This window comes from Alligator mississippiensis, chromosome 10, assembly GCF_030867095.1.
Source record: "Alligator mississippiensis isolate rAllMis1 chromosome 10, rAllMis1, whole genome shotgun sequence".
NCBI classification, from domain to species: domain Eukaryota; kingdom Metazoa; phylum Chordata; order Crocodylia; family Alligatoridae; genus Alligator; species Alligator mississippiensis.
Genome location: NC_081833.1, coordinates 13,162,528 through 13,190,443, shown reverse-complemented (window position 1 = coordinate 13,190,443; position 27,916 = coordinate 13,162,528). Strand labels below are relative to the sequence as shown.

At 39.5% G+C, this 27,916-nt stretch overlaps 2 protein-coding genes across 3 annotated transcripts in view; one reads left to right on the top strand and one right to left on the bottom strand.

Annotated features, from left to right (window-relative positions):
- Nucleotides 1-12,292, top strand: part of LOC132243517 (serine/threonine-protein phosphatase PGAM5, mitochondrial-like) — a 29,360-nt gene extending 17,068 nt beyond the window's left edge. For both annotated transcript variants that reach the window (XR_009455132.1, XM_059713455.1), the window contains one exon: nt 12,145-12,292. The gene's annotated coding sequence lies outside the window, so the exon portion shown is untranslated. The remainder of the gene's footprint in view (nt 1-12,144) is intronic.
- ANKLE2 (ankyrin repeat and LEM domain containing 2) lies at nt 103-27,352 on the bottom strand. Its single transcript, XM_059713449.1, has 13 exons — nt 27,103-27,352; nt 22,103-22,591; nt 19,264-19,452; nt 17,740-17,933; nt 13,221-13,409; nt 12,776-12,898; nt 12,294-12,360; nt 9,894-10,075; nt 8,915-9,021; nt 7,713-7,906; nt 6,072-6,783; nt 5,302-5,433; nt 103-3,623 (listed from the first exon to the last, which is right to left on the bottom strand). Exons 1-13 carry the CDS (start codon nt 27,335-27,337, stop codon nt 3,386-3,388), a joined length of 3,051 nt encoding a protein of 1,016 aa, XP_059569432.1. The 5' UTR covers nt 27,338-27,352; the 3' UTR covers nt 103-3,385.
- Nucleotides 27,353-27,916: the final 564 nt, after the last annotated feature.

Sequence of the window (27,916 nt, the reverse complement as noted above, 5' to 3'; positions counted from 1 at the left end):
TTTCAGTGCAGCTTTAAGCACATAACATTGTCGGCATTCAATGCCCCAGGTACAGTGACAAACATTGTGGCCATACCCCATAATCAAAGGGTTCTTCATTGCTGACTGCTTTGTGCACTTTATTTTACTCTAGCACGTGTACATACACAGTACTTGAAAGACCCATATCTACGTGCAGGTTGGAAGGCCAGAGCATATACAACAAACTTTTGGACACATACAGCAAAAATCAGCAACATTTGTATTGGAACTGTTTTAAAAACAAATATTAAATATATTTTAAAAAGAAACAAATAATTGCCTGGTTTAGAGTACAGTTATTGTACCATTAAGACAACAATCTACCTGGCTGACCTCAGCAACATGGAGCACAATTACCTCTGTCCCTCCAAATGTGGCAGTTTCTTTTAAATGCCAAAAATTCAGTGTTCAAGACCAAATCTAGTATATGTGAAACATGTTCTGAGCCTTTATTCTCTTTTACCAAATTGAGGCACCACCTCAGTTTCATCATACAAACAAAACTTGAACAATGTATGGAGTTTGATACTCTTCATTCTGTTTCACAACATAGACCCATATTCTCATGCACCTATGGACCCAAATGTTTTCCAACTCCAACCCTTCTACTACCTGCATATTTCAAATGGAAAGAACAACACTGGTAGCTACATCTCAGTATTTTGACTTACTCGACATAATAAAATGTGTCCTTTGCATCATTAAATAGCAAACTGCTGCCTAATAAAGGCACAAAACTAAACAGTTCTAATCTACATTTAAAGCATCTCCACAGACTCTCCACTGGAAGATCTTCCTTCAAGAGCATAAAGAAATACATTGTTAATTTTAAATAAATGAAGTTAATATAATGTGTTATAAAGTTACTTCTTAAAACACAGTACAACAAATGGGCTAAAATTCAAAATTCCAGAAGCCATTTCTCAATAAAAAATATCCCCACCCCTACATAACTCTAAAACATTAATTACAAACTTGTAGTCAGAAGTCTTTGTGCCAGAAATATACATTAAAATACAAAAAGCATATAGCAATAAGCAGAAAAGAAAATAGAAACTAGTAATAAAGTATCAGGATTTCAGCCTCCTGAATTTGTTTACCAACAACATTTCTAAATTAATACAGAACTTATCATAAATGTAGATATGATAGTTTGGAAGAAGCCATGTCTGTTGACAGGCCTGTTGGGTATTCTGTCCATACTTTCAAACAATAGCAGGTTTTAAGGTTTGGATTTCAGAAAGAAAATAAATTTTCCTCACTAGCCTTTTCAGCTTTTGTGTACACAAGCAAATGATTGAGTGTGTAACAAAAAGCAATTACTTGCATGCTGCAGTGTATGAGGCTTTACTAGATCAACTTTTCATAATTTAGAAGTTACAAAATTCCACAGACTAGTGACAATGTAGGAATGTGTCTAATAAAGACCACTATGACCAAAACAAAACAAGCAAAATGCTACTGGAAAACTTATGGGAAACTTGATTCTTGAGAGTCTTAAAAGGTCTTAAGTTATCTGGGTTAATTTTACTGGTGTTAGGTCATTTTGCAGAACAGTTCTTTCTAATATTCTTATAATTGGAAATGGACTCAGCTTAAGCCATCTATAACCTTTGGAATTCCAAAATTTACATCTGTTACTCTAAAGTCTAGAGATATCTCAACCAAACCATTAAAATTCATAAAGAGCTTTTAGAATTATTTTCAGTTCTCAAGTCTTAGAAGGGAAACCACAGTTTATACGCCTGTGAATGCGAATAGTATTTTTCTTTACACTTTTAAAAGCAAGAACAATATGCTAATTTAAAAATATGTTACAAAAGGCACTATTAAGCTTGCAAAAGCATAAGTGCAGTTTGGAACTTGTACCAAACAATGAGTATATTCAGAACATTGTACAGTTTGTATATGAACAGTCACCTTATAGTATGCAACAGCCAGCAAACCTGTCCCTAGGCAATTTAATCCATCTTCTAATGCATTAATAGTCTCAGAGACACAATAACATCCCATCTATTATTAGTGTTCCTTTAAACGTGTATATTATAATAAAGTTCTTAAGGATTTTTTTTTTTATTTTCTTATTTTATGGGGGTGGTAGTAACAATAATATAATTAATATTTTCTACCAACACAGATGTGTCCACTTTGAATTTTCTGTTAAGATAATAGTTGTGTTTTTAACTTTTTAAATAAAAAACTGTGTAATAGGGAGTTATGTTACTGAAAGCCTCTTCTTAAGCACACTACAAATCACCAAAATCTGTATTTGGCATTCTGAATCAAAATTTAGGACATTCCCAATTTCAACACTGGACTAAGGGATTCATTCTTAAAGGGACTAAAGAATGAAAATTAACTGTAGCTAACAAAGGACGGTTACCACAACTACGTTACAGGCACAACAACAGGCTGTATTTCAACAAAAATGTCAAAGTCCTTATTCATTCCTTCTAACAGAAGATTAACCCAATATTATGGGTTTTTCTGTTAATCTCCATAATACAGCACAACAAACTGGACCTTTAAGATACACTGCTGGTAAACTTACTTAAATTATTGCTGATGTGCTTTTGTGTAATTACTATTAACATCTGCAAACAGTAAAACCTTTGTGGGGAAAAAAGTTGAGCTTTTCATATTCAAACACTTGCACGTACATCAAATTTCTATTGTGACCCTTTCCTAAAACACTCAATGCATGACATTTATTTCATACCCACAGAATGAGCAGTGACTCATAAAATTGTCAAACTGCACCTCATTTTGATCTCTTCTTACTAATCAGACAAGTTCTTAGCCATGGACAGATCACACACCCGGTAATCACATTCTCATTCAAACAGGAAAGCCATCTCTCTGATTTAGTTTTTAAAAGTTCTTCAGTGCAAGTACAACAAATGGAATATGCATTTAACTCCTCAATGTAAGTTCCTTCTAACCTAGAAATCTGTTTATTGACACTGTGCTTCATTAAGGATATCCAAGTGAAGAGATGCATTTGTGGGTGAATAGATTCATACTGACAATTATACTTGCTCTACAATAAAGAACACTATTTCAACTGGGAATTGTTAAGTGAAAGGTTCAGATCACTGCTCTACTGTTAACAAGTGTAGGGGTTATTTATTTTATAGCTACTGAATAACTGAGTTAACTTAACCATCCCTTATTTCTTGCAAATCACCAATAATCTATCTGGTATATGGCATCAAGACGTATTCAGTTTTTACTATATACTGGTCCTCAAGATGAGGATAAGTAGTCAAGTATGCTTCTTTGTGTCACTTCAGCAACACCGTATCTCCCCGCCCCACTTTTAAGATGTAAATATAATTTAAGTCCCAGGAAAACGGACCATGTTCTAATGGGTGGATGGTTCTGAAATATGACGCAGTTTTAACAGGATGTGGTTGGCATATGCTGGACTGTAACGCCCAGGACTCCCAAGATCTGGAGAGAATGAAGCAGCATTGCCATATTTCCCTGGGCTGCCCATCACTGGACTGTTTCTTCCTGGGCTGCAGTACGCTGAAGTACTTGAAGCACCTGCAGCAACAGGCTGAGACTTGGACCTTCCTTTCAATGATGGACTTGGCCAACTAAAAGAAAACAAAAAGAAATATCATCATCTGGGGGTTTTGTTTGTTTGTTTAAAAAAACCCCACCCATTTATTAGTTGGTGAGAAAGCAATATGCTCACTCATTACCACAGTAAGCCTAATGGAAAAGCATCAGAAGAGAACAGACTGAACAGTCAAACAAATGAAGAACAAGAAATATAAAAATCAGCATATTGTATCAGACACCAATGTATTATTAAAACTGGCAACTGCATTTTGATCCAAAAAGGTTATTTTTTTTTTTTTCAAGTCTGCATCTCATTGGTTGACGCATCTGGTCAATTACAATTCAATATCCATTGACATTAGGAAAGAATACCCAATAGAATAAACCACACTGACAGGGTATTATTGCCTCAACTGCTTCTGTACCTGGATGGGATCAATCTACATCCAAAAGTGCAAGATGTCCAACATATTACATGGCCAGCCTACACTGAAACATCAGCCAATGGGCAGGTAACTTGTTTTGAACTTTACAAAACAAATCTTAGCTGTACAAACTTTACTATGGATGTGGCACTACATTCTTTTAAATAAAATAATATCCTTGAATTTGGGATGAACCAAAATTTTCTGACTTTTCGTTCAAGAAAAAAAAAATCTAATAAAAGACAAATTTCTAAGGATGAAACTTCTACAATGCATAAGAGTTTTTACCTTTCTTTTAAAAGGATTTTAGACTCACTACATTTTTTAAAGAAACAATTTGTTTTAAGATTGCATCTCGTTTTTGAAGGAATCCTACAGCCAATTAAATAAATGTTTTTAACTCTGGGGTTTTTCACTGTAGTTCTTTAAAAAGGAAGAGAAAAAGCTGTCCAGTTGCCAAAGGAGTTTACAGACAAATGCATTCTGTATGCACTAAAAAGTCATATTTTTAAGAGGTTTTTTTAAATGAGATTTGGTCAACTACTTACTTTTGAAAATCTAAGGTTAAATGTATACTTCATTACAATCATCAAATGCCTTCTTTCTGTAGTTTCATGTTCTAGACTATAACTGTTTGGTCCTAGGAAGTGGACTGGACAGCAGCTATTTCCAACTGCCTCAGCTTTAGCCTTTTTCCACCTTGCCCTTCAACACCTAAAGCCAGCAGGTCACATTTCTCCCTTCACTGACTTGTGCCCTTCCTATTCTCCACCATGCTGCTCCAGCTCTCCTCCCCCAGGTTTCTCCCACCCCAAACACTACAGCTATTTGAAGTCAGAGGGCGGCAATGTCAGGTTCCTGGCCATTTGTTCCCACTCTTAACTCCTGTGTCCTTCACAAAATGCAGAGTAAACTGCAATACACAGCATCTGTGTTTAATAATAACAGATTACAGCCTTGATGACCAATACAACAAAGTTAAATACTACACTTTTTAAACTTCTATATTCAACCCTGAGCGTATTTAGAAGTATGTTGCAGGAAATAAGGAAAGAAGCCCAATGTGAACAATACCAATTTAACCCCAGGGACCAGCAAGCATACAACAAACAAGAAACTTAATTTGGCTTAATTTTTAAAGTGTATTAGTTACAACAGAAGTGAATACTTTTAACCTAGATATGTGTACAGTACGGGGCCTGATATTCCAGTTATTCAGGTACTTTTGCAACTCGCAAACTAAAAACATGTTGCCTTTTGACTCGTATTAAATTTGCACAAGTACCTTTGCCTGTCAGAAGAAGAGTAGGACTGTACAGCATTCTTCCAGTTGTAAACAACAGGGTACTTCTGCGGGTCAATCTCTAGTCCTTCTATAGCTGCTAAAACATCACTATCCAGTTTTGATGGCTGTTCCCTAAAACAAAAAGAGAGCTAAATAAAAAGAACTGTAATCACACAGATAACCCTACATCTGCACCCCTCGGTTCTAAAGTGATTCTAATCAACACAAGCCCACAAATCCGATTAGCTCTTTACATTCAAAAAACTTTTTCCAAGTGTGCCTTGATATAAATATTGCCTGTTCATTATGTTTCAAGCTGCAATAGAGACCAATAAACAAACAGAGGGAAGCTAGAAGAATGTCCCTGTATTCACTATCATAGTCCTTAAAATAGACTATGCACTTTTTAAAACTTAGGTAAGGCAGGCTCATAATAATCAAGTCTACCAGATAAACAGACGATAAATAGCTCATGGGCTGAGGTATCAGTTCCAGACTAATACCAGAAGAAATGCTGAAGAGCTGTCTTTCCTCCATGCCCTATTTGACATGCAGTATTTTGACAGATACGCATTAGTAGAAAACTCTCTCTCGTTAAAACATTTTAGAGAGATACTTTTTTTAAACTGATTCCAATGAACATGATTTAGCTTCAAATAATATTAGTCTTGCTGCAGTTAGCATTATGAATATAGTATTTAATTTTGTATTTACAGATCAAAAACAAATCAGTTAAAAAAAAGTAAAAAACATGACAATCCAATTCATACCCTAGGAGGAATAACTTCTTAGAACTTTTGCTTGTGGGTGCAGTCTGCAAAAGAAATCTCTGGGAGGACGACTCTTGACCTTGTTGTGGCTTGTTATCCTGAATACCTGGTCCCACTGACATTCTCTCCATTTCTGATAGCATTTTACTTTCTGTCCTTAACTGTCCTGCCTCAGAAGAACAGCTTGCTGTGGGACTTAATGGGCAGGTATCTTGCTGGTCTGTGGATACTTTGCCCTGGCTCATTCCTTCAGCCAGAGTTCTTTCATTCTCAGTTTTTGCAACAGTTTGATTTAATTTCTCCCCCAAACATTTTCCTGCTACTGCTTGGTCTTGGAAAGAGAGTCTTTCAAACTCTGTCATTAAATTTGTAACGGGAGGTATAAGGCATTCTTCCCTATTGTGCTTCCTGTCGCTGATGATCCTCTCGTTCGTCACAGGACTGCAAAATCCATTTTTATTGGAAGGAACCTCCTTTTCATAGTGCCTGGAAAGGGAAGACGTTTCTATAATGTTAACTTTGTGCTCCATTGACAAGATGTCACATTCTGAATCTCCAATAGCATCTATACTAGGTTCCTTGGACGCAATCGGCTGGCTGTTTTTCCGTGCTGCGTTTTGTCTGTTTTTTATTTCTTCTAAACTCATGTCATCATCATCATCTTCCAGAAATGCTCCAACAGAAATGGAATTGCTGCACTTTTTACCCTTTCCTAGAAACAATTACATTGAGACACACATGTAACAGGTTTGATAACAGAAATCCTATCAGATACAACAAACAACTACAGTCTTTATGATTTAAGATAATTCCATTATTCTTTTTAGCTATCCATTTATTGAAACCCTTTATAATCTGACCTAAGCAATGGCATTAGCTAATTTCACTAATCCTATAATCCAAAATGTCAATACTAAAAACAATATCCAATTTACAATTAGGAAAACCTTTCTACTCGGAGAGTAAGCACCGGGACAGATTACAGATGCATCGTAGACTCTACACTACTAAAAGTTTTTAAGCATATATTGTTTTTCTCAGATGCTTTAAACAGGAGTATTCCTGCCTTGAGTAGGGCACTGGACTACATGACTTCTAGATGTTTCTTCCAGCCATACTTTTTTTTTTTTTTTATTATTATTATTATTATATAGGAGTGCTGACATAACAGCTAGCAATCTAAGAAACTCATGGAAAACCTGTGTTGTACTTTACTTAACGCATGTCCTTTGCCCCCGTCAGAATGAATTACTCTGTCTAAGAAAACTAATTGGGCCATATGTACCACACAAGCTATTCTGTACTCCACAAATGAATTCCCAGACGTTGTGGGTGAAATCCTGACTTTACATAATTTTTTCTTTGAACTCTATTAAGGAGTCCAGGTTTTCATATTAATTACAAATACCAGAAAAAAAGCAAGGGGAACAGGTGTTTAACAAAATGTATTTTGGTAACTCGAAGTGAATTTTCTAAACTTGTATGAGCTATTGTTTCTACATTAAAATCAGAACATGTGAATAATGAATAAATATCTGCAACCAAAAAACTGGAACTTGACTTTTTTCCCCCCCATCCATCCAAAGCCTTTATTTTGTATATTTATGTAACCCCTTTTAGTTCTGTTTGCTCTGTTCTTACCAGGAGGATGGGGAGTTTTATATTTGTTGCAGGTTTCATTTTCTCCCGTTTCTTGCTGAGCCTTTTCGCTCATTTCCCGTTGACTCAGGTACTCTTCTAATTTTCGCAACCCCTCCTGGGAAGACAGATCAACAAAACAGCCCAGAAATTCCCAGTATTCAACCCACGGGAACCCCAGCTCATGAGCTAACTCCCTGCAATAAATAAAATAAAACGAATCATTTGTGAACACACAATAAATTAGTATGACATCAAATTAACTAAACATATTTCATCAACTTTCACTACGTCTGTAAAACTGCAACTCTGCAAGATGTAGGTATTCTGCTACAGCTGACTCGCAATATAAACAATATTAATAATATTAAAAATATAATCTATTTCTAATTCTTTTTATACTTTTTCAAGATTTACCTATATATATATATATATTTGTGTGTGTATTATACAATACACACACACTTTACACAACTACTGCTGTGATTAATTTAGTATCAGATTCAGAGATGAATCATTCCTGGCATAAGCATTTCTTTGCTGAAGGTTTTAACATCATTGTTTTTTAATTTATCTTTAAAAAAATACATTTTTGAAGGTGGAAGGAATCCAGCCACCACTGATAATAAACTGCCTCAGGTTTTTAGGTATGAGTAGTACCCAAGTCCAGAGAACCATTTAGTTGTTAGGAAGTATCTATACACATAAGCCATTCGGAGATGAACATTTTCTGTGCCACCCAACTGGAGAGAGAATACGACGATACTTTAAGACCTTTTCTAGTCCATACATTTTCAGCATTGCTCATCTTGCAAAGAGCACATTATTAACCACTGAAACTATCTTTCTGCATTGTCCAAAATCTTCTCAGAAATTAGACAAATAAGTCAGAGTCCACTGCACTGACTACATGAGAGAAGTTTTTGTACATGATATTCTGACTACTACTGTTTTAAAATTCAAATTCTTTTTCTCTTGCTAAGCAGGTTAGCTAGGTCTTATTTTCTGAGCTAAAGAGGAAGAAGTCTGTTGACATAAAGACCCAATCAAAGAATACTTAACATGATTGTGGAAAGGATTTTTCAATTAGAAGCTTCTCTTTACATTAACCATTAGCATGCCTTTAGTGCTGCAGGTTTTTTTTAATGCTTGTCTGGCTTGTTCTAAAAACTTGTCTTTTTTCATGCTGTGGTTTTCAGAAGTACCTTCCAACTCTTTCAACGCCTCTCTCCAGATCAGATTTCCTGACATTGTGAAAAAAGCCTGCTCTCTCTCGAGGTGGAGTCTTCCAAAGCCTGCGAAACTCTTCTGCCTTCAAAACAAGAAGGTGTTCAGTATATAAATAGCAAATTACAGACACGTTTGTGTGTACTACAGCTCATGTCTCGACCTACAGGCAGGCACAAAAGGTTTTGTTCCAAAGAGATGTTAACCTGCTCAGCGATTAATTTACCTGAAAATACACTGTTTAGCTATATCAACTATGAGGTGTGGCTTATTTTACACAGTCGCTGCCATTCAAACATACCTATTTAATACTGCACATAGCTCTCAGAAGTCCCAGATCTTAAAGAAGATATTATTTGTATTTACACATTAAAAATGACCACAATTTATAGCTTCCTTTGCTAATTTATCATGGTGCAGGATGGTTCTAACTGACCTTCCAGGATTATTTCTACAGGCAAAACTGCAGTGTTGTTACAGCTTTAAAATATTAACTAGCTTTGGCTTTACTGAAGGCAGTACGCGTCACTTCTAGACAATTTAACATACGTTGTTTTCTAAGGCTGTCCAAAAATGCTCATTCATTGAGAGGTGTGGTGCTTTAGAATAGTAAATTCACACCTTTTTGGCAGGCGCGCAAGAAATTAGACCCATACGCTCCGAGTGCCACTACAATCCCTTCCCCCATCTGATCTGCTGCTCTGTTTTCTGCTCCCTGCCTGATGCTCCTAAAACATCTATTCAAAAGGTTTTAAAGAGATACCAACGTATGCTTACCCTTTCTGAAAGGTAAAATTCATGTTTTTACTCCTAAAATAAAAATAATCTTGACAGTGAACCCAACCAAGGTTTCCAAAGGAAATAAGCATTTCCTCCAAACGAGCCATCAGCTAGGTACAAATTACACTGCTGTGAAATCCACGTTACAAACAGAATAGCAAGACCTCAAATCCTTACCTTGGATGGGCTCATTGGACCGGCAAAAGCTCTGACAGATAAGACTGGATCTTTGGGGCTGCCAGTGTATCTTGGTAAAGCTGTATGGGAATTACCGTCTGACTGATCAGGTGACCAAGGTGCACCAATTACAGGAGATGATGAATTGTCTTCTGCTTTCAACAGTGGAACGTAGTATTGACCTAAAATAAAATGGTTTGTGACATTAAGAATCTAACGTTGCAGAAGCCTGCTGCTTCTTTTTGGAATACTAGATACGCATACACCTAGTTAAATTTCACTAACCCAACTCTTTATCTGTAATTAAAAATTTGTGTTTATAATATCTGTGTTATAATTAAATATTAAATTATATTAAATTAAATATTAAATTATTATTTACAATATTGTGTTATAATTAAATATTAAATGCTGAAATTAGGCAGAAGGCAAGGGCAGGGTGGCACCACATAGACTAACTTCTTCAGAGGCATGAGGTCAGATGCTATAAAGTAGGTTATAACCTACAAAAGCTCATGCCTCTCTGAACAAGTTGGTCTGTAAGGTACCACCACCGTGTCCTGCCTTCTGTTGATCTTCAGACTGACACGGTTAACTACCTCTCTGCTCATAACTGCCAAAATGTTTTACCTTAGGTGCCCCCCTTTTCAAAAGTTAATGCAACAGCAAATACATGTGCTTCCTGACAATGACCAGTTTTGAAACCCGACTCCTACACCCAGTACATATGACACTTCATAGGATAGGCAAATAAAATTAGATGAATCCTTAACATTGCCCATTCATAGATTTCATAGACATTAGGGCTGGAAGGGACCTTGGAAGATCATTGAGTCCAGCCCCCTGCCCAAAGGGCAGGAAGTCAGCTGGGGTCATAGGATCCCAGCAAGATAAGCATCCAGTTTCCTCTTGAAGGTGTTCAATGAAGGCGCTTGAACCACCTCCAGTGGCAGGGTGTTCCAGACCTTGGGGGCTCGGACAGTAAAGAAATTCTTCCTTATGTCCAGCCTGAAACAGTCTTGTAGTAGTTTGTGACCATTCGACCTCGTCATCCCTTGGGGCGCTCTGGTGAACAAATGTTCCCCCAGATACTGGTGGTCACCCCTGATAAACTTGTAGGTGGCCATCAGATCACCCCTGAGCCTGCGCTTTTCCAGGCTAAAGAGCCCCAGGGCTCTCAGCCTGTCATCGTAGGGTCTGCTTCCCTGACCTCTGATCATGCGCGTGGCTCTTCTCTGGACTCTCTCAAGCTTCTCCACATCCTTTTTGAACTGTGGAGCCCAAAACTGGATGCAGTACTCCAGCTGCGGCCTCACTAAGGCAGAGTACAAGGGGAGAATGACATCCCAGGATTTGCTTGAGAAGCATCTATGGATGCAAGCCCAGCATTTTGGTCGCTTTACTAGCCGCAGCATCGCACTGCAGGCTCATGTTCATCTTGCGGTCAATGATGACCCCCAAGTCTCTTTCTTGCATAGTGCTAGCCAACATAGCACTGCCGAGCCTATAAGGATGCTGCGGGTTTTTCTTCCCAAGGTGGAGAACCTTGCATTTATCAGCATTGAACACCATCAGATTCTCGTCCGCCCACTTGCTGAGCCTGTCCAGGTCAGCCTGGATCACCCGCCTGTCTTCTGGTGTGGATGCTTTGCCCCAAAGTTTGGTATCGTCGGCAAACTTGGCCAGTCCGCTTCTGACTCCAGTGTCCACATCGTTAATGAAGATGTTGAACAGTATGGGTCCAAGGACAGAGCCCTGGGGGACCCCACTGGTCACCGGACACCATGATGAGTGACTTCCATCAATTACTACCCTCTGGGTCTGACCACAGAGCCAATTTTCCAGCCAGTGGATCGTGGAGGACCCAAGGCGACAATTGGCCAGTTTCTCCAAGAGGTAATCATGGGAAACCAGATCGAAGGCTTTTTTGAAGTCAAGATATATGACATCAATCTCTTCTCCCTTGTCCAGGTGATAGGTCACCTGGTCGTAGAAGGAAATGAGATTGGTCAAGCAAGACCTACCCGCAACAAACCCGTGCTGGCTATCCCTTAAGATGTTGGCATCGGCCAGTCCATTAAGGATGGCCTCTTTAATAAACTGCTTTTTGATTCAACTGCTTGTAAGCAAGGAACCTAAATTTTCTGCCTCAGATTCCCTATCAAAAATGTTATAAGGGTTACCATCTGTACTATATAAAGTACTGATAAACGTGTCACCCATTTTAATATCTTTTTCTCTTCCTTTTCAGATTTAGAGTTCCTCCTACTGGAAGAGCACTACGTCAAAAAAACAAAAAACAAAACAAGTATTCAATACTGCTGAACACAAGTATGAAAAAAGACGAAAGAAACACCAAATTATTTTTTTTATCTAAAATTAAAGGCTCTGAATACAAACCTTTCAAGTACTCTTTTATTTTCTCCTTCAGTTGCACGGATTTATTTTTACTTCTTTCACAAATCACCTGTTGAAAGAAATATTACTACTAGTTAGTGAAGTATAAAAATCAGGTCTCTCCTATAACCTTTTTGGTAATATTCCCATACGAGAAAGAAATCTTCTCAAACTCTTAACATGGAGCAAATCTAAGAAAGTTAGGATAGATCATTAAAATGTACCCAACAATACAAAAATGCAACTAGGAGAGAGGAAATTCTAATGAGCCACAAACTAGAATCTTCCCATTGATGCTATCTGTATTATACATTTATGTGTGCTAAGAGATTCATGCATACTAATTCATAATAAAAATGAATCTTAGAAAAGGTTCCAAGTTTGCCAGGGAATCTGTCTGAAACCCCAAATTAAAAAGTTTATTTAAGTAGGACTGAAAACAGTCACAGATACTCTCCCAAAGTACAACAAAAAATATGACTTACTTCTGCTGGTGTTTGATCATACTTGTTTCTTGGACTCTTTGCAATATCTGGGTGTGAAGTAAGCACGTTTACCACATCCAGATTCCCAAATTTGCAAGCAAAATGCAATGGTGTATCAAATCCCTGAAAAAGGAGACAGAAAAGTATTATTATACCTGTGCCTTATTTGAAAGTTCCCAGCTTCTCATTTACCCTTTAACACACGTGTATTTGGAAAACACAATGTGATCAAACCCATACGCTTTTCTTCCATCTTCAAAATAGGCTGTCATGATTAATCGACAAGGCTCTTTAATCATGATCAATCGACAAGGTCTTCCTAGGAAACTGATTTAATTTTTTTTTAAAAACCTACATAACTTGTTCATTCTAGCTATTAGACATGAACTCACACAGACACTCATCTCTCTCTTTTATAAAAAAATAAGTATTTTGGCAGACATACCACTTTATCCGGGGTATTAAGATAAAGGTCAACAATATATCTGATGCGCTTCTGCAACATGACTTCATCATCATCTGGATACATAAGCAGCATAAATTCAGGATTTTCCAGAGTGTCTAACAGCAGCTGGCAGATACCAGGTTGATTCTCTTTGGCAGCAACATGCATGACATTATACCTACACCCTTCCTGAAAATAAAAATAGAGATTATGATCATTAGAAATCTAAATGGCTTGCTTCCCATTATAAATTTCAGAGGTTTGACCACAAAAATTTCATAAGCCAAAACCAGTCTAATTTTTATTCCCTTTTAAATATGAAAAAGTAGCTTAAAAGCAGTAATGAAACAGTTTTAAAACTAAATATTGTACAGTTTTGGTAATACTTCTAAAATGTCTGTTTCCTTATCTCTGATAGTACTCTGCCTTCAGCTCCACTAAGTATCCAGGTCAAATTTAAGTAATAAAGGGGCAAATATGCCTAAACAAGGTGCATTAAGGCATTGTCTAACATGCTGCAAGCTTTCATATTTCTATTTAACAACAGAAACACAATTTTAAACTGTTTGTTACCATAAACTCCAGGTATTTCTACAGTTTCATAAAATTAAGTTAGACAGTTTCTTAAACTGGCAGTGTTGACCTACAGGTACTGCACCTACATTCTGTATCAGTGGTTTTCAACCTTTTGAGACTCAAGGCACCCCTCAGAAAATGCCAAGTCTTAGTTTTGATTCTTTTACCAACTGCGGAAAAAATTAAGAGCAGTTCTTCAGAATGTTTTTGTCATTATGGATTCCTATTTGAAATCTCTGTGTTTATTTTATGAATCATGTAGGTGTTTACACACCTAACAAAGCTAATGTGGGGTGCCAGTGTGCAGCACCCCACCACACCCTTGTGGAGAATCACTACGTTTTGTCAGTTTTCTGAGGGAAGGAAGCAAGTGAGCTGTATTCCATCACATGCTACTAGAATTGCGTAACTAGTCGCATTACTACTTAAAGAAGGCTGTAATTGCTTGGAGCCCATTAATAATATATGACAGGAAAGTTAATCAGTACTGAATTACAGGAAGCTATGTAATTACATGAATTACATGTGACAAACTGCTGCTGGACTGACCCTGGTGCACCAAAGCTTCTCTTCACTGTTCTGTTGCACGTCTCAGGGAAGAGACTAGGAGGTAACTCCTTACCTCCAGCAAATCTCAGTCTTCATGACCCCTTCTTAGACCTTGCAGTTGCAGTAGAGGAAGGTCTGCCAGTTTATAGGGTGTTGACCCTTGGTTTGCAAAATATTTTATATCAGTGGTTTTCAATTTGCGGACCCCTAAAAAATTCCAAATGCAGGTGCTGACCCCTTTGAATTGTAAGTGTAGATACTCACATACTTTTGAATGATCATAGTCAACTTTTGCAGACCCCTTAGATATAGCCTGTGGACCCCCAGGTCTACGGACCACAGGATGAAAACCACTGTTGCAGATCAATTTTCATAGGAACAAAATACCTGCAACTCTCAACCGCTGACAAGAAATCACTCTTACCACATACCATCAGTAAGGTATATAAAACAACAATAACACTTATTACATGAGACAGACAGATGATACAAGGAAAAAAAGCAACTATTGGGTGTTGAGGTCAAAATTACACAAATAAAAACAGAAAAACCCCCCTCATCCTCCTTTTGTAATCTAAAAATCACCATCTTAAAGATGTCTTCAACTGGTTCCTTTAGTCAGCAGTCCTACTAGCTGTAACCAGAACGTCCCAGCTTTCCCCAGCTAGAAGACTAGACAAATGCTCGCATGTCAGGGACTTCTAGACAAGATTTTTCCTCAAGAGGGATCTCTTAATCTTTCCATCCTTATTTTTCTATTCAATTGTCAGGGAGCTAGTGTATTATGCAGATGAGTTCCTTCCCCCAGATATGCATCTGTCTGACAGGTTAAGTGCTCCTCCTAATTCAAAACCATATTAAAGGAAGACATTGAAATTATTCTAAACTCTTTATTAAGTTTTCCCTTATCTATTAAGTATTCAAGAGGAGGAAAGACATCCCCCCCCAGGCACAAGACTTCCTTTCAACATGTAATCAGCCACCGTTTGAGGTTAGTGCCTCTATTCAGGTAGAGATCTCTCATGGTAGTATCTTTCATTGGAACAACTGTATAATTCGGACAACACTGGATGAGCTTTCGAGTGCAAGACATTCTTTGTCAGGTCTCTGATCACAGGAAGCCAGGCAAAGCATAGTCTATTCACATAAACACTGAAAGTCTCGTCACTTTCCAGGCTAATCCATGGCATATGAATTCTACGATTGGATTCCTCCTTGTTCAGTAGGTATTCATTTATACCACTGCCTCCCTGAGGTTGGGATAGTTACTGCCTGGAGATGAATATTCCTGTCACTTGATTTAGCAATCCACTCACTGCCTAGTTTAAGATACATTATAAAAATGCATTCATACTCATACCAAATACCTTGGTTCATACAAACTTAGAAATGATAAAATTAACTTATGTTAACACTAGCAGTAAAATGAGACCAAATATTACAGTAGTAAATCCAGGCTGTGCAAGTGGCTGTGTATAAGTAATGTACCCCAAAATTAATCCTGGATTTGGGTGCATCTGTGACACCCTCCCTTGAGAGTATTTGCTCAAGTTTTGCACTCCTGTCCATTTGGAGCAGTTGTAAAACCGAAAACCAGGCGAGAAACAACAATTACTAATCCTGTTTCAGAAAATAAGACATCATGTTTTTTCTTTAAAACTGCCAATCTGAAGAAAAAGGGTACAAAAAAGGAATAACCATGGAGAAGCTGCACACTGTCATGTTACCTTTTCAACGACAGGAGATATTAGTCTAACAAGCTGCATTTCTACAACATTTTCAGTGTTGGTATTACTGCATACTCGAACAGTTTTGCTCCTAGGCAACTGCTTTCTGTCCAAGTACATACAAATTAAAAAAAACCAAACCAACAAACAAACCCTCAAAATTTAACTCTTACAGGCAAGGGCAAAAGAGTTAGGTTGTTTCTTCAAAGTAATACAAGCAGGTAAAACAGATTTCTGGTTTGATAAAGTAAAAACGTAGTGAATGGTGTACAGCTAGCTTTTTGATCTCAACAACGGAAGGACTATTAAATATCTCTCTTGGAGAACTGGTGCAGAGCTCTGGACCTGGAAAAAACTTTCATTGCTTCTGGACTTCCTTTTATTAACTGCCCACTGTTTTCATATACAGTTTATTTTAGGTAGCGTCCTGGTGTTCTCTCTGTTCATTTCATGGTATGGTTCTAATTCTATTACCTTGCTTCTTTCTTAGTGAAGATGCCCGTGGCCTAAGATATCTCTGTCGTGCCCCAAGAGCACTATCAATTAAATGGATTATTTTGATGCGTGTCACACTTGCTTCTTCAACAAGAGGAATCCATCACTTGACCCTAGATCAACCAGATTACTAAATCAAAACCAGCCAGAATAGCAGAGTAGCACCAAAAATGAGAGGGCCTCAGTCTCTTTTGGTGATGCTGACATACCCACTTAACTGACTACTTACAGATCAGGCACAATACCAGCTCCAGATGGAGTAAGGCCCAAACCTGAAACCAAGGATCCTTGTACTACATTATGACACTTCCCTGTGTCATTTTAAGGCTGCAGCTTGTAAACTCTTCCTCTGTCTTGCTACTTGCTAGATTTAACAAACTATTAAAAGGAAGCAAGTGGTAATTTTACGCATGAGCAAACCTCATAGCCAACCTGGTCCTACTCTTTTTCAAGGCACATACCAATCATGCCTCTCTTGGAGAGAAAATATCCAAGAGCATTCACCATTTCTTGAAGCTCTGGATGCTTCTACACTTTGCAAGCAGGAGGAAGAACTGTTGCTGCAAGACCTAGCGCAGCACTTCAAGCAGGCTACCAGAGGAGAAACTTTCCAAAAGAAGCGAGTGTATGACAGCCAGGGTGTGAACACATGCATCACCTTTGAAATATTTCAAAAGTGAGTCTGAAATATCCTGACTCACTTTCAGAAGCATCCTGAAAACAGCAGGAACACTTAAAAAAAAAAAAAGTCACCTGGAGAAAACAAGTATTATTTAGAAGCACTTCAAAATGAAGTGCTTCCTGTTATGTGTTCATGCTCTACAAAGTATTATAGGAAGGGGCTCAGTACTCCAGTATCCCACAATTCTCTGTGCTAGGTTGCCCGCACAGACTACGTAAACATGGTACTTGTTAACAGAACAAGGTCTATTTCAAATTAAAGCAGAAGCAGCCAGTTACAGCTAACTGCAAGTACTGGCTTCAGTTCTAAATACAGTGCAATTAAGTGAATGATTTTCAGCATCAACTACCACAGGGCTAGAGACCGAAGATCTTGGTTTTGTCAATGGTATTTTTGAAGAATACGTTATTTTGAAGTTTGAGAAGGAAGAAGTGGGAATAAGAGGGTTATTCTAATTCCACTTTGATAAAGGATGGAGATTTTTTTTTACCTGCACAACAGTTGGGTTGTCCCCAGATCCAATCAGATAGCGTGGATTACTCCAGATGAGTTCTGAAAAGGCAGCTACATCTCCTTTCTCAACAGCTTTCCGAAGTTTGGCAGTAAGGTCCTGTGTACGGGGACTTTTATAACTGTTAGCTCTTTCTTTATTAGCCGTTTCCATCTCGGGTGAACATAAGCTTTCTATCAAAACAGAAGTTTAAAAGTGTTCTTAAACAACTCTCTCCTATGACTCATGCTTTCTGCTACTGAAATATGCTTTTAATTTTTTAGAAAAAGGTCTGTAGTTTTAATACAGGGGATCAGAAAATACACAGAGGAACAAAGAAAAGACATTCATGAATATTAGAATGTTTTAACTGGGGAACAAATAAAACTTATTTTGTTACGTGGTAGCATATGCACAACTTGACAGGATTGATATAATATCAGTAGTGTTTCCATCCAGAAAAGTTGTAGCGTTTATACAGAAAGTTTAAAATGTGTTGAACTTGCCAAAACTCTATCAGGCAATTAGGAAATCATAAGTGATGCTGAAATTTTATAATTTTATTCCTGAACCACTTGGGAAGCTTAAAGTTCTACACGCTGGTTACGTACAGTGACCATTTTAGTGTCTTGCTAATTAAATGTACATCCTTTGGAAAAAAAAAAGTTAAACCCTCCCACACCTTTTCAGATAACAAGCAAATCCAAGCTATTTCCAACACTTTAACTTTAGAAAACCTGCACACAGTAAATTGGTTTGAACTGTGCATGAAACTCAGGACATCTGAACTTAACTCTGACAAACACAACCAATCCCCCTTTATAATAATGTGAGCTGAGAACAACTAAAAATAGCCAGTACTTAAAAAAAAAAAAAAAATGCTATCCTTTTTTCTTCCTTGTCTTCATTAAAAAAGCAGTTGTTTTTCAATAGGTCCTCCAAGTCCAGTCTGTTCCTGTCTCTTTCTTATATAGAGTACAAGGGTGGTACAAGTTGTCAAGATGGCAAAAACCCCCAAACACTTTAAAAATAAAGTCATTTTTGTTTCTTTGACCCTCTGTTTTTTTCCATCGCTATAATCATCATCATAAGTGAATAAAAACAATTATTGCCATACAACAGACCTACAGAATTATCCCTTCTCAAGCTGATAGAATACCATTTTAACAACGTAGGAATAGAAATACAGGTTCTTTGGCCTATTTCTAGCTTCAACTGATGTTACGAAACATGGTTAAATATGGGCTATCATTTTTCCATAGAAAGAGAAAACAATCCAACCTGGACTGAAATAATCTCTGATTATGTATTTAGAACTCCCATTTTGCTTACCTTAAAGAACAGAGCTCTAAAATAATTTTAGTTTGTTAAGAACCTAAAGGAATCTGAATTTCTGAAGGCTCCACCAGCTAACATTGAATCAGTTGCAAAATTCTGCAATTACTTTAGAAATTCCCTTTTCTCCACCTGTACATGTAAGACTACATATGTATTTAGCCTACAGAGATGTATGCCTTCACTTACCTTTGTTAAGCAACGGTCCTATTTTCACCGGGGATAAAGAGGACTTGCTTGGAGATGGAAAGTAATCACATATTCCTTTAGCAAATTTCTCTGCATCTTCTCTATTTGAAAAAGCTTTAAATCGGGAGCCTTTAATCATTTTAACAGCTTGCAGAGCTTCTTTTTTATCTTCATAAACGTGCACTCTCTCTGGAACAGGAAGTGGAACCAAAATTAAGTCCCCATAATCGGAAACTTCCATGTCTAATTTGCTCACAGGAAAGGATTAGAGTTCTCATATTAGCTTTTTAGATGGTTCTCAGATTGTGTTTGCCTACCAAAATACATACTTGAAGGAACCTAGAGGATACAGTCACTGTAGCTATAAATGGCCTTTTTAAATTTTACCTCTGATAAACCAGGTAGGCTGTCTTTTGCCAACTCCAATCAGCAGCAGTTGAGATGCAGTACAGTATCTGAACTTCACACAATCTAGTACTTAACAAAAATGCTAAACAGTTCATGAATGTTACAGAAAGATCTACTATGAAAGGAAGCCACAATCATAACTTGAAGACTTCCCAAAACAACAGACAACACCCAAAGTCTTTATCATAATCAAGCTACTGCGTTCAATGCTAGATTTCTCAAGAAAGCCCTATTCTTTCAGAGCAAAAATAAATACTGTTGTTGCAGAGACACGCCAGAGAGTATTCAAAATTGTAATCTCGTAACTATTATCTTACTGCATCTTTAATCAAAAGAATAATAAAGTATTAACTGATCCAGGCCTTTAGATATCCACAAGATAAGAGGAAATGCAAAGAACTCAGTAATAAAGATTAACAATGTCCTCTGTTCAAACTCACACAAATAAGTTCTGACTAATGGCTTTTTCCTAGGGTAGAATAAAAGTCGAGAGAAACAATAATGGGAAAGCATAGTTCCTTTACCTGAGCTACAGTAGGTAGAGAGCTTCACGCCCGTTATCTATTACGGTAATACAAACGGCATGATTTATAACCTGGATTTGGCATACAAGTGGAGTTTTCCCTTTCACTTCCAGAAAAGGGCTAACATTATCAAGGCCTGAGGTGCAAAACTTCTAAAAGTAATGAAGAATTACTGTTCATATTTGGAATTCATACAAAAAATATTATTTGGAGATTTGGAAGTATTTAGCAATGAAAATAAATGATGTCCAATTTAAGAAGACACATGAAGAAACCAGAAGAGAACTCGGGAGGATTCCTGTTCCCACATCCAAGGAGACTATACAGGTTTCCTTCGCTTTACGTTGTAAATGCGTTCCTAGGAAGTGGCGCATAATTCAAATTTGCATAAAGGGAACCCACTTTACAATGTAACAAACAAGGATACATTCCAAGATCTCGATTGTACTGATCCCCCAGACCCATTTCTACAAGACAATTTTGGTACTCACCACCAGCAGACAGTACACACAAGCACAGGGCACTATCATTATGGGGACGGCAACTACAGAAACATGTCGCGCAGACAATGAGCAAGGAGCACAGATCCACACAGGAGACTATATTATGGTGTGCATCACTCCCACAATGCACCAGACAAAGCAGCTGACTGCGGGCTTCCACCACACTGATCGTATAAGAGCGAATTTACCTTGCATATAAACGAATTTTTGGTATAAAAAGGGTCATCGCATAAGAGTGAATTTGTGCATACGGAACTCTTATAAAGCGAGGGAAACCTGTATAAGATGGGTTAGGATTACATTAATCACTGTTGTAAAGCATCACAGAGTTACAATGCATTACGATTTATCTTTGCTACTTGGAGCTGAAGATATAAGACAAGACTTGGAAAGTCTCAGATTGGACAGTAAGTCTTTCTAAGAACAGACCATTTTATACCTATTACATTAAACCAATGCCTTTGCTAGTGTTGAAATAACATGATCTATTCCATATTGTGGACTTTGGCTGAGAGAGGAAGTAAGAAAGGGGATGAAGACGTTCAACAGTCCTATAGCAACTCTGGTCAGTCAGTTCAGAGAAAATTTACTCTAATCTCCAATGAACTGGATGCTCTAGATCAATAGTGTTCAAACTTTTCAGTCTGTGGACCACTTGTTAAGGTACTGTCTTACAGGCCTATTTCCCCATTAACTAATCAGTTATCACTGAGCTGTCTTTTAAAAAACCATCAGGAAGGGCTCCCTGGATGACCAGTTTGGAAGCAAAGCTCTGCATATTCAAGTACTGAGAAACTTGTCAAAAAGCTGGTAAAAACCAAACCAACCAACCAACTAAAGAAAGTGAAATTTATGTACAAAAGATCCCACTTGCTGTTGTCCAAATACAAACACAGCCAAAGATAAGTTATACTATTCTAGCACTGACAGAGTTCATTTTTAATTTATTATTTTAAGGTATTTGCTCATACTCTTAATTCTCTTTTGAAAAATGTTTTCCTAATGTTGAAACTTTGGTTCATCTTATCACTAATGTTCACAAATACTTGCATCCAAGTTGCCCTATCTTACAAAAACAAAAAGAAAGTGCTAGCTAGAAAACCCTATCTAGTAGCCCTATCTACCTAATAAAATGGCAGCAGCACCCTCAAACTTGATGAGCTTTGGGTGGGCAGCATCCTTAACTCAAAGCAGTAATTGCATCAGTGTAGCACTGCAGATAGACTAACTGGAACAACACTTGCAAAGCTGTTTACCCAAACCAAAGTAGCATGCAGACATGTGGAACGGTGCAGCACATTCAAGAACACCAGTGGCTCTCAGTAAATGTAATGCATCACAGATATACACTAACCTCTGACCTCAAAACATAGTTAAACATACATAAACGTAAAGGCAAATTACCATTTCTTGCCAATATGTCGTCGTAAACCGGGCATACGCCGTAGTACAGAGGAGGATCTTTAGATGGTGTTTGAGCACTTATTTGTGAGTCACTGCATGCTACTCCACAGCTAGATGTTGAACAGGTCTCATGCATAACAGCTTCCTCTTCTGGAGGGTTCAGACCCACACTGTACCCAAAGTCACCCTCTTCAGAAAAATTAGCATGACTGTTGTGGTTCTCTGATGTAGATTTCAAACCCCTTTGTGTTTCTGATTGGCTGCTATTTGACGCAGGGTTTCCAGAGGCTTCATCTAAAAGATCAGATGCATTAACCTCCAGCCCTCCTTGCTGTTCCAACAAAGACTGAGCCAATTTTTTTTCAAAAATAAACCTTGTGGTTGAGGTAATGGGCCCACACTTCAGTCCAGCTTTCACAATTTCTTCTCTGAGCTCATCGCAGGTTAGCTGCTTCAGTCGGGACAATATAGCTTCCATTGTTATTTCACCTGTGGGGACAAATGCAAAGTGAGGTCAACTGTAGCGGCGTACACCCCTCTTTCTGATATCTGAACCGTCTTACTAAACCCAAGGGGAAAGGAGACAAGTTTTTTGTATAAGTGCTATCTGGGGGGAAAGTAGCAGGTAGGATTTGTTCTAGTTATCCCATCAAAAACTGTTTTAGAAGCTAGTAGTTATATAGGCCTATACCAGTAGTTCTCCAACTTTTTTTTCCGCAAACCACTTGAAAATTGCTGAGGGTCTTGGCAGACCACTTAATAAACTTTTTTTTGTTCTACAAACTCATATATTAATATCAGCAGTCTTACCTTTCTAATGCAATGGATGTGCCTGCTTTTTTGAGCAAAGTTCTGGGAAGTTGGGTGTAACGCTTGTCAGGTTTAGGCTTAGGTCACCTTTTTGCAGACCACCTGAATGGAGCTCACGGACCATTGCTTGACAACCTCTACCCTATACTTTTTGTTTGTTTTTTAAGTTTGAAACCTTTGGAGTGAAAGTCAATTAGAAACCACATGTCAAATCTTAGGGGTTTCTCTGATCTCATATTTGTTTCCTGTCTCTCATGGCAGGAACTGCTGACAGTGCTCTGATGGGAGAGAAGAATTGTATTCAAACACTGAGGCAGGCTGCCTGGCATGAAGGAGACTCTAATATGAGACTGTCTATGAATAAAAGCATCGAGTCTTTCGACTATTCCATAGACTTTGAGCAGGTCTTAAGGACACACACAAGGGGAAGTTGTACCTAACAATCACAAGGCCCCTCCCTAGCTGTGACTTACTAGAAACAGCAACAGAATAGTTTCTTTTTTTCCCCCCCTCAAACACTCCCAGACACTAGGGAGCAGGAAGTGTTTGCTGGTGCACAGAGGAGATCCCTCCCCAACAAAGGTCCAATAAGGGAGGTGCTAACACAAACAGTTCTTCCCCTCACCCTGATTACATGGCAAAGCGCTAAAATGACTGGCCTATGGCCTGATTTTCTTCTTCAAAATCAAAGCTGGGGGCACTGGAAGAGGGGTTTTCTTACTACCAACATCAGCTCCTCTGTATAGCGTTATCTTCCACATGTCTCTGCATCCAGCCAGGAAACAGAGATTACAAAAATCAAATCCACACAAAACACCAAGTTTCTTGCCATGAAAATCCTATACGGGATCTTACACTGAAGAAAACAATTAAAGCTAAAATGCGTGATTAGGAATTACACCCTGGGGTGCTTTGAGATCTTTTCCAAGGGGGCCACAGGGCACCACAAAATGGCGCCATTAGGTTAACAAACATTATTCACATGATAAAACCAAAGATTTCTAATAGAAATCCACAGGTGTGGTCTGTCTGAGTTCTTTGCAAGCAAAAGACTACTCTCTTATTTTTTCTGTAGTCAAAAAGAGTGAAAACTAAGAAATGATATTTTCCAAGGAGTTCTTCAAACATATCCACCAGGGGTGCCTCAAGTCTGAAAAGGTTGAGAACCACTAGTCTGGGTTTATGACTTTTTTGAGTATTAACAACTGTAATAGTCAGCACGAATTAAACCCACCATTTTGCCAAAGGACAAGGCTGTCTCGGAAAACAGGCTTGTTTTGGGGCCACCAATACTGAATATCTGTATCCAGATAATGTAATAAGATTGTAGTCTCCTACATGTTAAAGTCCTTCAGTCAACTATTTTGCTTGCATGTACAAGGCTAGAAGCCTTTTTACTTAAATTCCATACTCTTAGGTTAAGAACTACAAAACTAACAAATCAAGGAGCTTCTCATTTTTCCCATTATTACCAGGCATTTAATAAAGTGCAGTTATGTTTATTTTAAATTCACCCACCCAAAGATTCCAACTTCAGAAATTCAAAGGCAATATATTTTTAGGATACATGCAGCAGTTTATTCCTGTAAATGTAGGAATTTGTATTTGGAAGTCAGCCAAAATGTTTAGCTAAAGACTTTCTAACTGTTATAAAAACTCTGCACTAACCTCCTGAATTAAAAAAAACCACTGCATTTTCTTAAGCAGTATAAAAACGTATAAAAAATATTTCTTAAAAAAATGTCTGGTTAAGTTTGTGCATTAATATAGCATCTATCAACAACCTCAGAATAATTTACAAATGTTAACAGATTTAAGTTAACTCAGGATCTGAGATGAGGGTATTTTATTTCAATTTCATAAACAGGAACTGGGGTTGGGGGGGGGGGAGGGTGTTGTTGGTTGGTAATCAGGACCTCCTTTTAGGGCCCTAAGCCTCTTTACGTTCCCTGGACTTCGGTTGGATTTTCAACATCACATGTTAAATGACTCAGCCACAGTCACACAGGAAGTCTCCAGCACAGCTGATAATAAAACCCAGATCTCCAGGTTTGGAGGAATAATTCAGGGAACTAAACTTTAGCATCCTGGGAGATCCCTCCCTGTCTAACGCTCCTATCCCAACAATTCTTCCTCTTCAAAATTCTCTCTCAGGCTGAATAAAAAAAACAAACAGTTGCAATAATTGGTTATGATGCAAGTTGGAGACACGTTAAAACCTGCTAAAGAATTCACATCCATTGAGTTAAGCTCTCTCAACTATGCAAGTTAAAAACAATCAGCAGGACATCAAATTTAGAGCTGATCAAATCTAAAAGTAAGCAAAGTTTATTATGGAAATTTTACAGTTTAAGGGATCATTAAGACAATAATACTACTGAGGGATATGCATTAGTATTAATGCATCAAAAATGAGCTCAGTTCATTAGAGCACTCTCAATTTTTAAACTTCAGAACCAGTAAAACACTGTTGAAGTCATCATGCTCCCATGAAAGCAAAAATTAATCAATGCATAGAGAAGAAAAAAAAAAAAGCCCCGTGTTCTCTCCAGGCTGGTAGTTTAGCAAGACAAAATGTACATCTAATAAAAGCACAGGACAGTTGAAGAATCATTGCCCAGGCAGAACTTAAAATCCTTTTATACAGAAGACATTTTCTCTTCCTAAAATATGGAACAAGAAGAGAATGCATTCAGGTGTATATTACAGCCACTGTGTCACTGATGACTGGCGCAGTAACTGTAAATGAACAAACATGGTAAATCAGTATTACTTTCCAGGTCAACTCCTAGCATGAAAAATTCTTGACATATGGCTTGCTATGACACTTTAATCATTCTATATAAAAGATTTCTCAGTTCCAAAGCTTTCATATTTATAGCTTTCCCCAAGTCATTGCCATTGCGTTAACAGAAATATCTGCTTTTTCAAACAACTGTTCTTAGCAAGTCTCAGCACTGTGCACTAAACGCTGTAGCTGACAAATTTGAGTACATTTTATTGTAAGAGGTTATTTTCAAGTGATGACATATTGTTCCAATAGGATTTTTAAAACATGACGCGTCATATCATCAAGCTTTCAATGGTATATTCTGGGGTTGCTATACTCAGTTATTTGCTATCAATTCAGTGATGACATTGATACCCACAGTGAGGAACAAAATATAATTCCCTAAAATACAGAATGCATGGGTTAAACCATAGGCAGACAAGGTTCCTTGGGTTAAATCATGAAACTTGCAAGCTCGGGAGGGAGCAGGGACCTTTAACAACCTGATGCATTGGAGGGGAATACCCGCCCTCACTCATTTGGTTTTTTAAGTAGGATGACTGTATGTCCGGGTTTGCAGTCCAAATTTTGAAGGCTGGTCTAGCCAATTGGTAAAAATTAAGACAAGCACCCCAGAATGATAGGGCACAGCAGGAAAGCAGTGTCAGGGGGCTCCAGCTCCCGGCTAGACTGCAGCCTTGCCCCAGCCCGCCTGTCTGCCTGCAAGCAGCGCTGCTCACTGGGGGCGGGAGGAGAGGGAGGGGGCAGCATCCCAGGTTCCCTTATGGTCCCCTTATTATTAAGCATCACCTTATAAAAACCGTTACCAGTTTAAAACATGAAGCCACGCTGCACGCAAGCATCGCGTTTGTAACTGGCAATGCAAAAGTCTGACCTGCAAAATGTGATTCAACCCTTCGGTATGAACAACCGCACGTATTTTATATTTTGTGCAGCTGCTCACGGCCGAAAACGAGGAGAAGACACAGGAGGCATGTTTCCCCCGGTTGCATCAGTCCGAAACCCGCAGGAGCAAATAATCCACGCGAGCAAAGATCAATCACAGGGAGGTAACAGCAGCCTAAACCAGCCCTCAGCTCCTGAGCATCCCTGCCTCTGTTTATCGCCCTTCCCATTTCATTTCGCAGCCTGAGCACGGCTTCACAGCAGCGCCCCCCACCCCCGGGAGCGCTGAACACGGAGCTGGGCAGGTTTCTCTGCGCGCCCCAGTGAAGCAGGGGCGGGGGCAGCCCTGAGACACAGCCCTGCCTGCCCCACAGCAGCGCCCAGGCCGGGGAGCGCGGGACGCGACAGGGGCAGCCCCGGACAGGGCCGCGGGAGGCGGAGCCGCTGCCCCGGGGTCCGGCACAGGCACGGGGTGGGTGGGGGATGCCGCCCGCAGGACACGGCCGTGTCTCACCTGGGCGGCTCCCGCTGCAGCGTCGGCTCGGCCCGGGCGGTGGGGAGGGCAGCGCCCCCCCCGGCCTCGGCCTCGGCCCCGGCCCCGACGCCCCGCGGCCGCCCGGCCTCCTCTCCAGCAGGCGGAGCAGCAAGCCGACAGCGCCGATCACCAGGCAGGCGGTCAGCAGCTCCCAGCCCGGCCAGCGGCCCCAGCCCGCCCCGGCCCCCGCACCCGCGCCCGCGCCCCGCTCCATGTCTCGGCGCAGCCCGGCCCGGCCCCGCCCCGCGAGCGCCCTGCGCGGACGGTACCTCGGGCGGCCTCGCGGCTTCCGTCTCCTCCCGCCCCCCTCCCGCCCGGCAGCGAGGACCCCGCCCCCGGGCCTGGCCTAGGCACTGCCTGACAGAGAAGGCAAAAAGCGGCTCCCCCGCCCTAACCCAACCCCTTCAAGCGCCGCCTCCCAGGACACTCAGCCCCGCCCCGCCCCGCCCCGCGGCCTGACAGCATAGGGAGAGCGCGGCCCCGAGCTGCCCGCCCCGGTGCCTGACGGGAATGCTGCCATCAGCGCCTGCTAGGTGGCTCCCGGCGAGCTGTTCGCCGCAATGCCTGACGGGAAAACTACGGGGGGAGGGAAGAGCCACATGTGCCGCACGTGTTAAAGGGCGAGTCGCTCTGTCGGGGCGTGCACACATGGGATAGCTGCAGGATCCCGCCTTCGTTTGAACCAAGCAGGAGCCGGCGTTTTTGTTTTCTCTTAAAACAGCATCGATTCCGGCTCCCTTCCCCGCTGTGCCGGCACCAGCCCTGGGGCCCCGAGGGAAGCGGGTGCTGCTCC

Excerpts from the sequence above, each read along its gene's own strand:
- ANKLE2 (XM_059713449.1), bottom strand. The coding sequence starts at position 27,337 with ATGGAGCGGGGCGCGGGCGCGGGTGCGGGGGCCGGGGCGGGCTGGGGC. Across the intron at positions 22,592-27,102 it reads CTGCAGCGGGAGCCGCCCAG|GTGAAATAACAATGGAAGCT; the intron begins GTGAGACACGGC and ends TTGTCCCCACAG. Across the intron at positions 19,453-22,102 it reads CGACATATTGGCAAGAAATG|AGAGAGTGCACGTTTATGAA; the intron begins GTAATTTGCCTT and ends TTCCTGTTCCAG.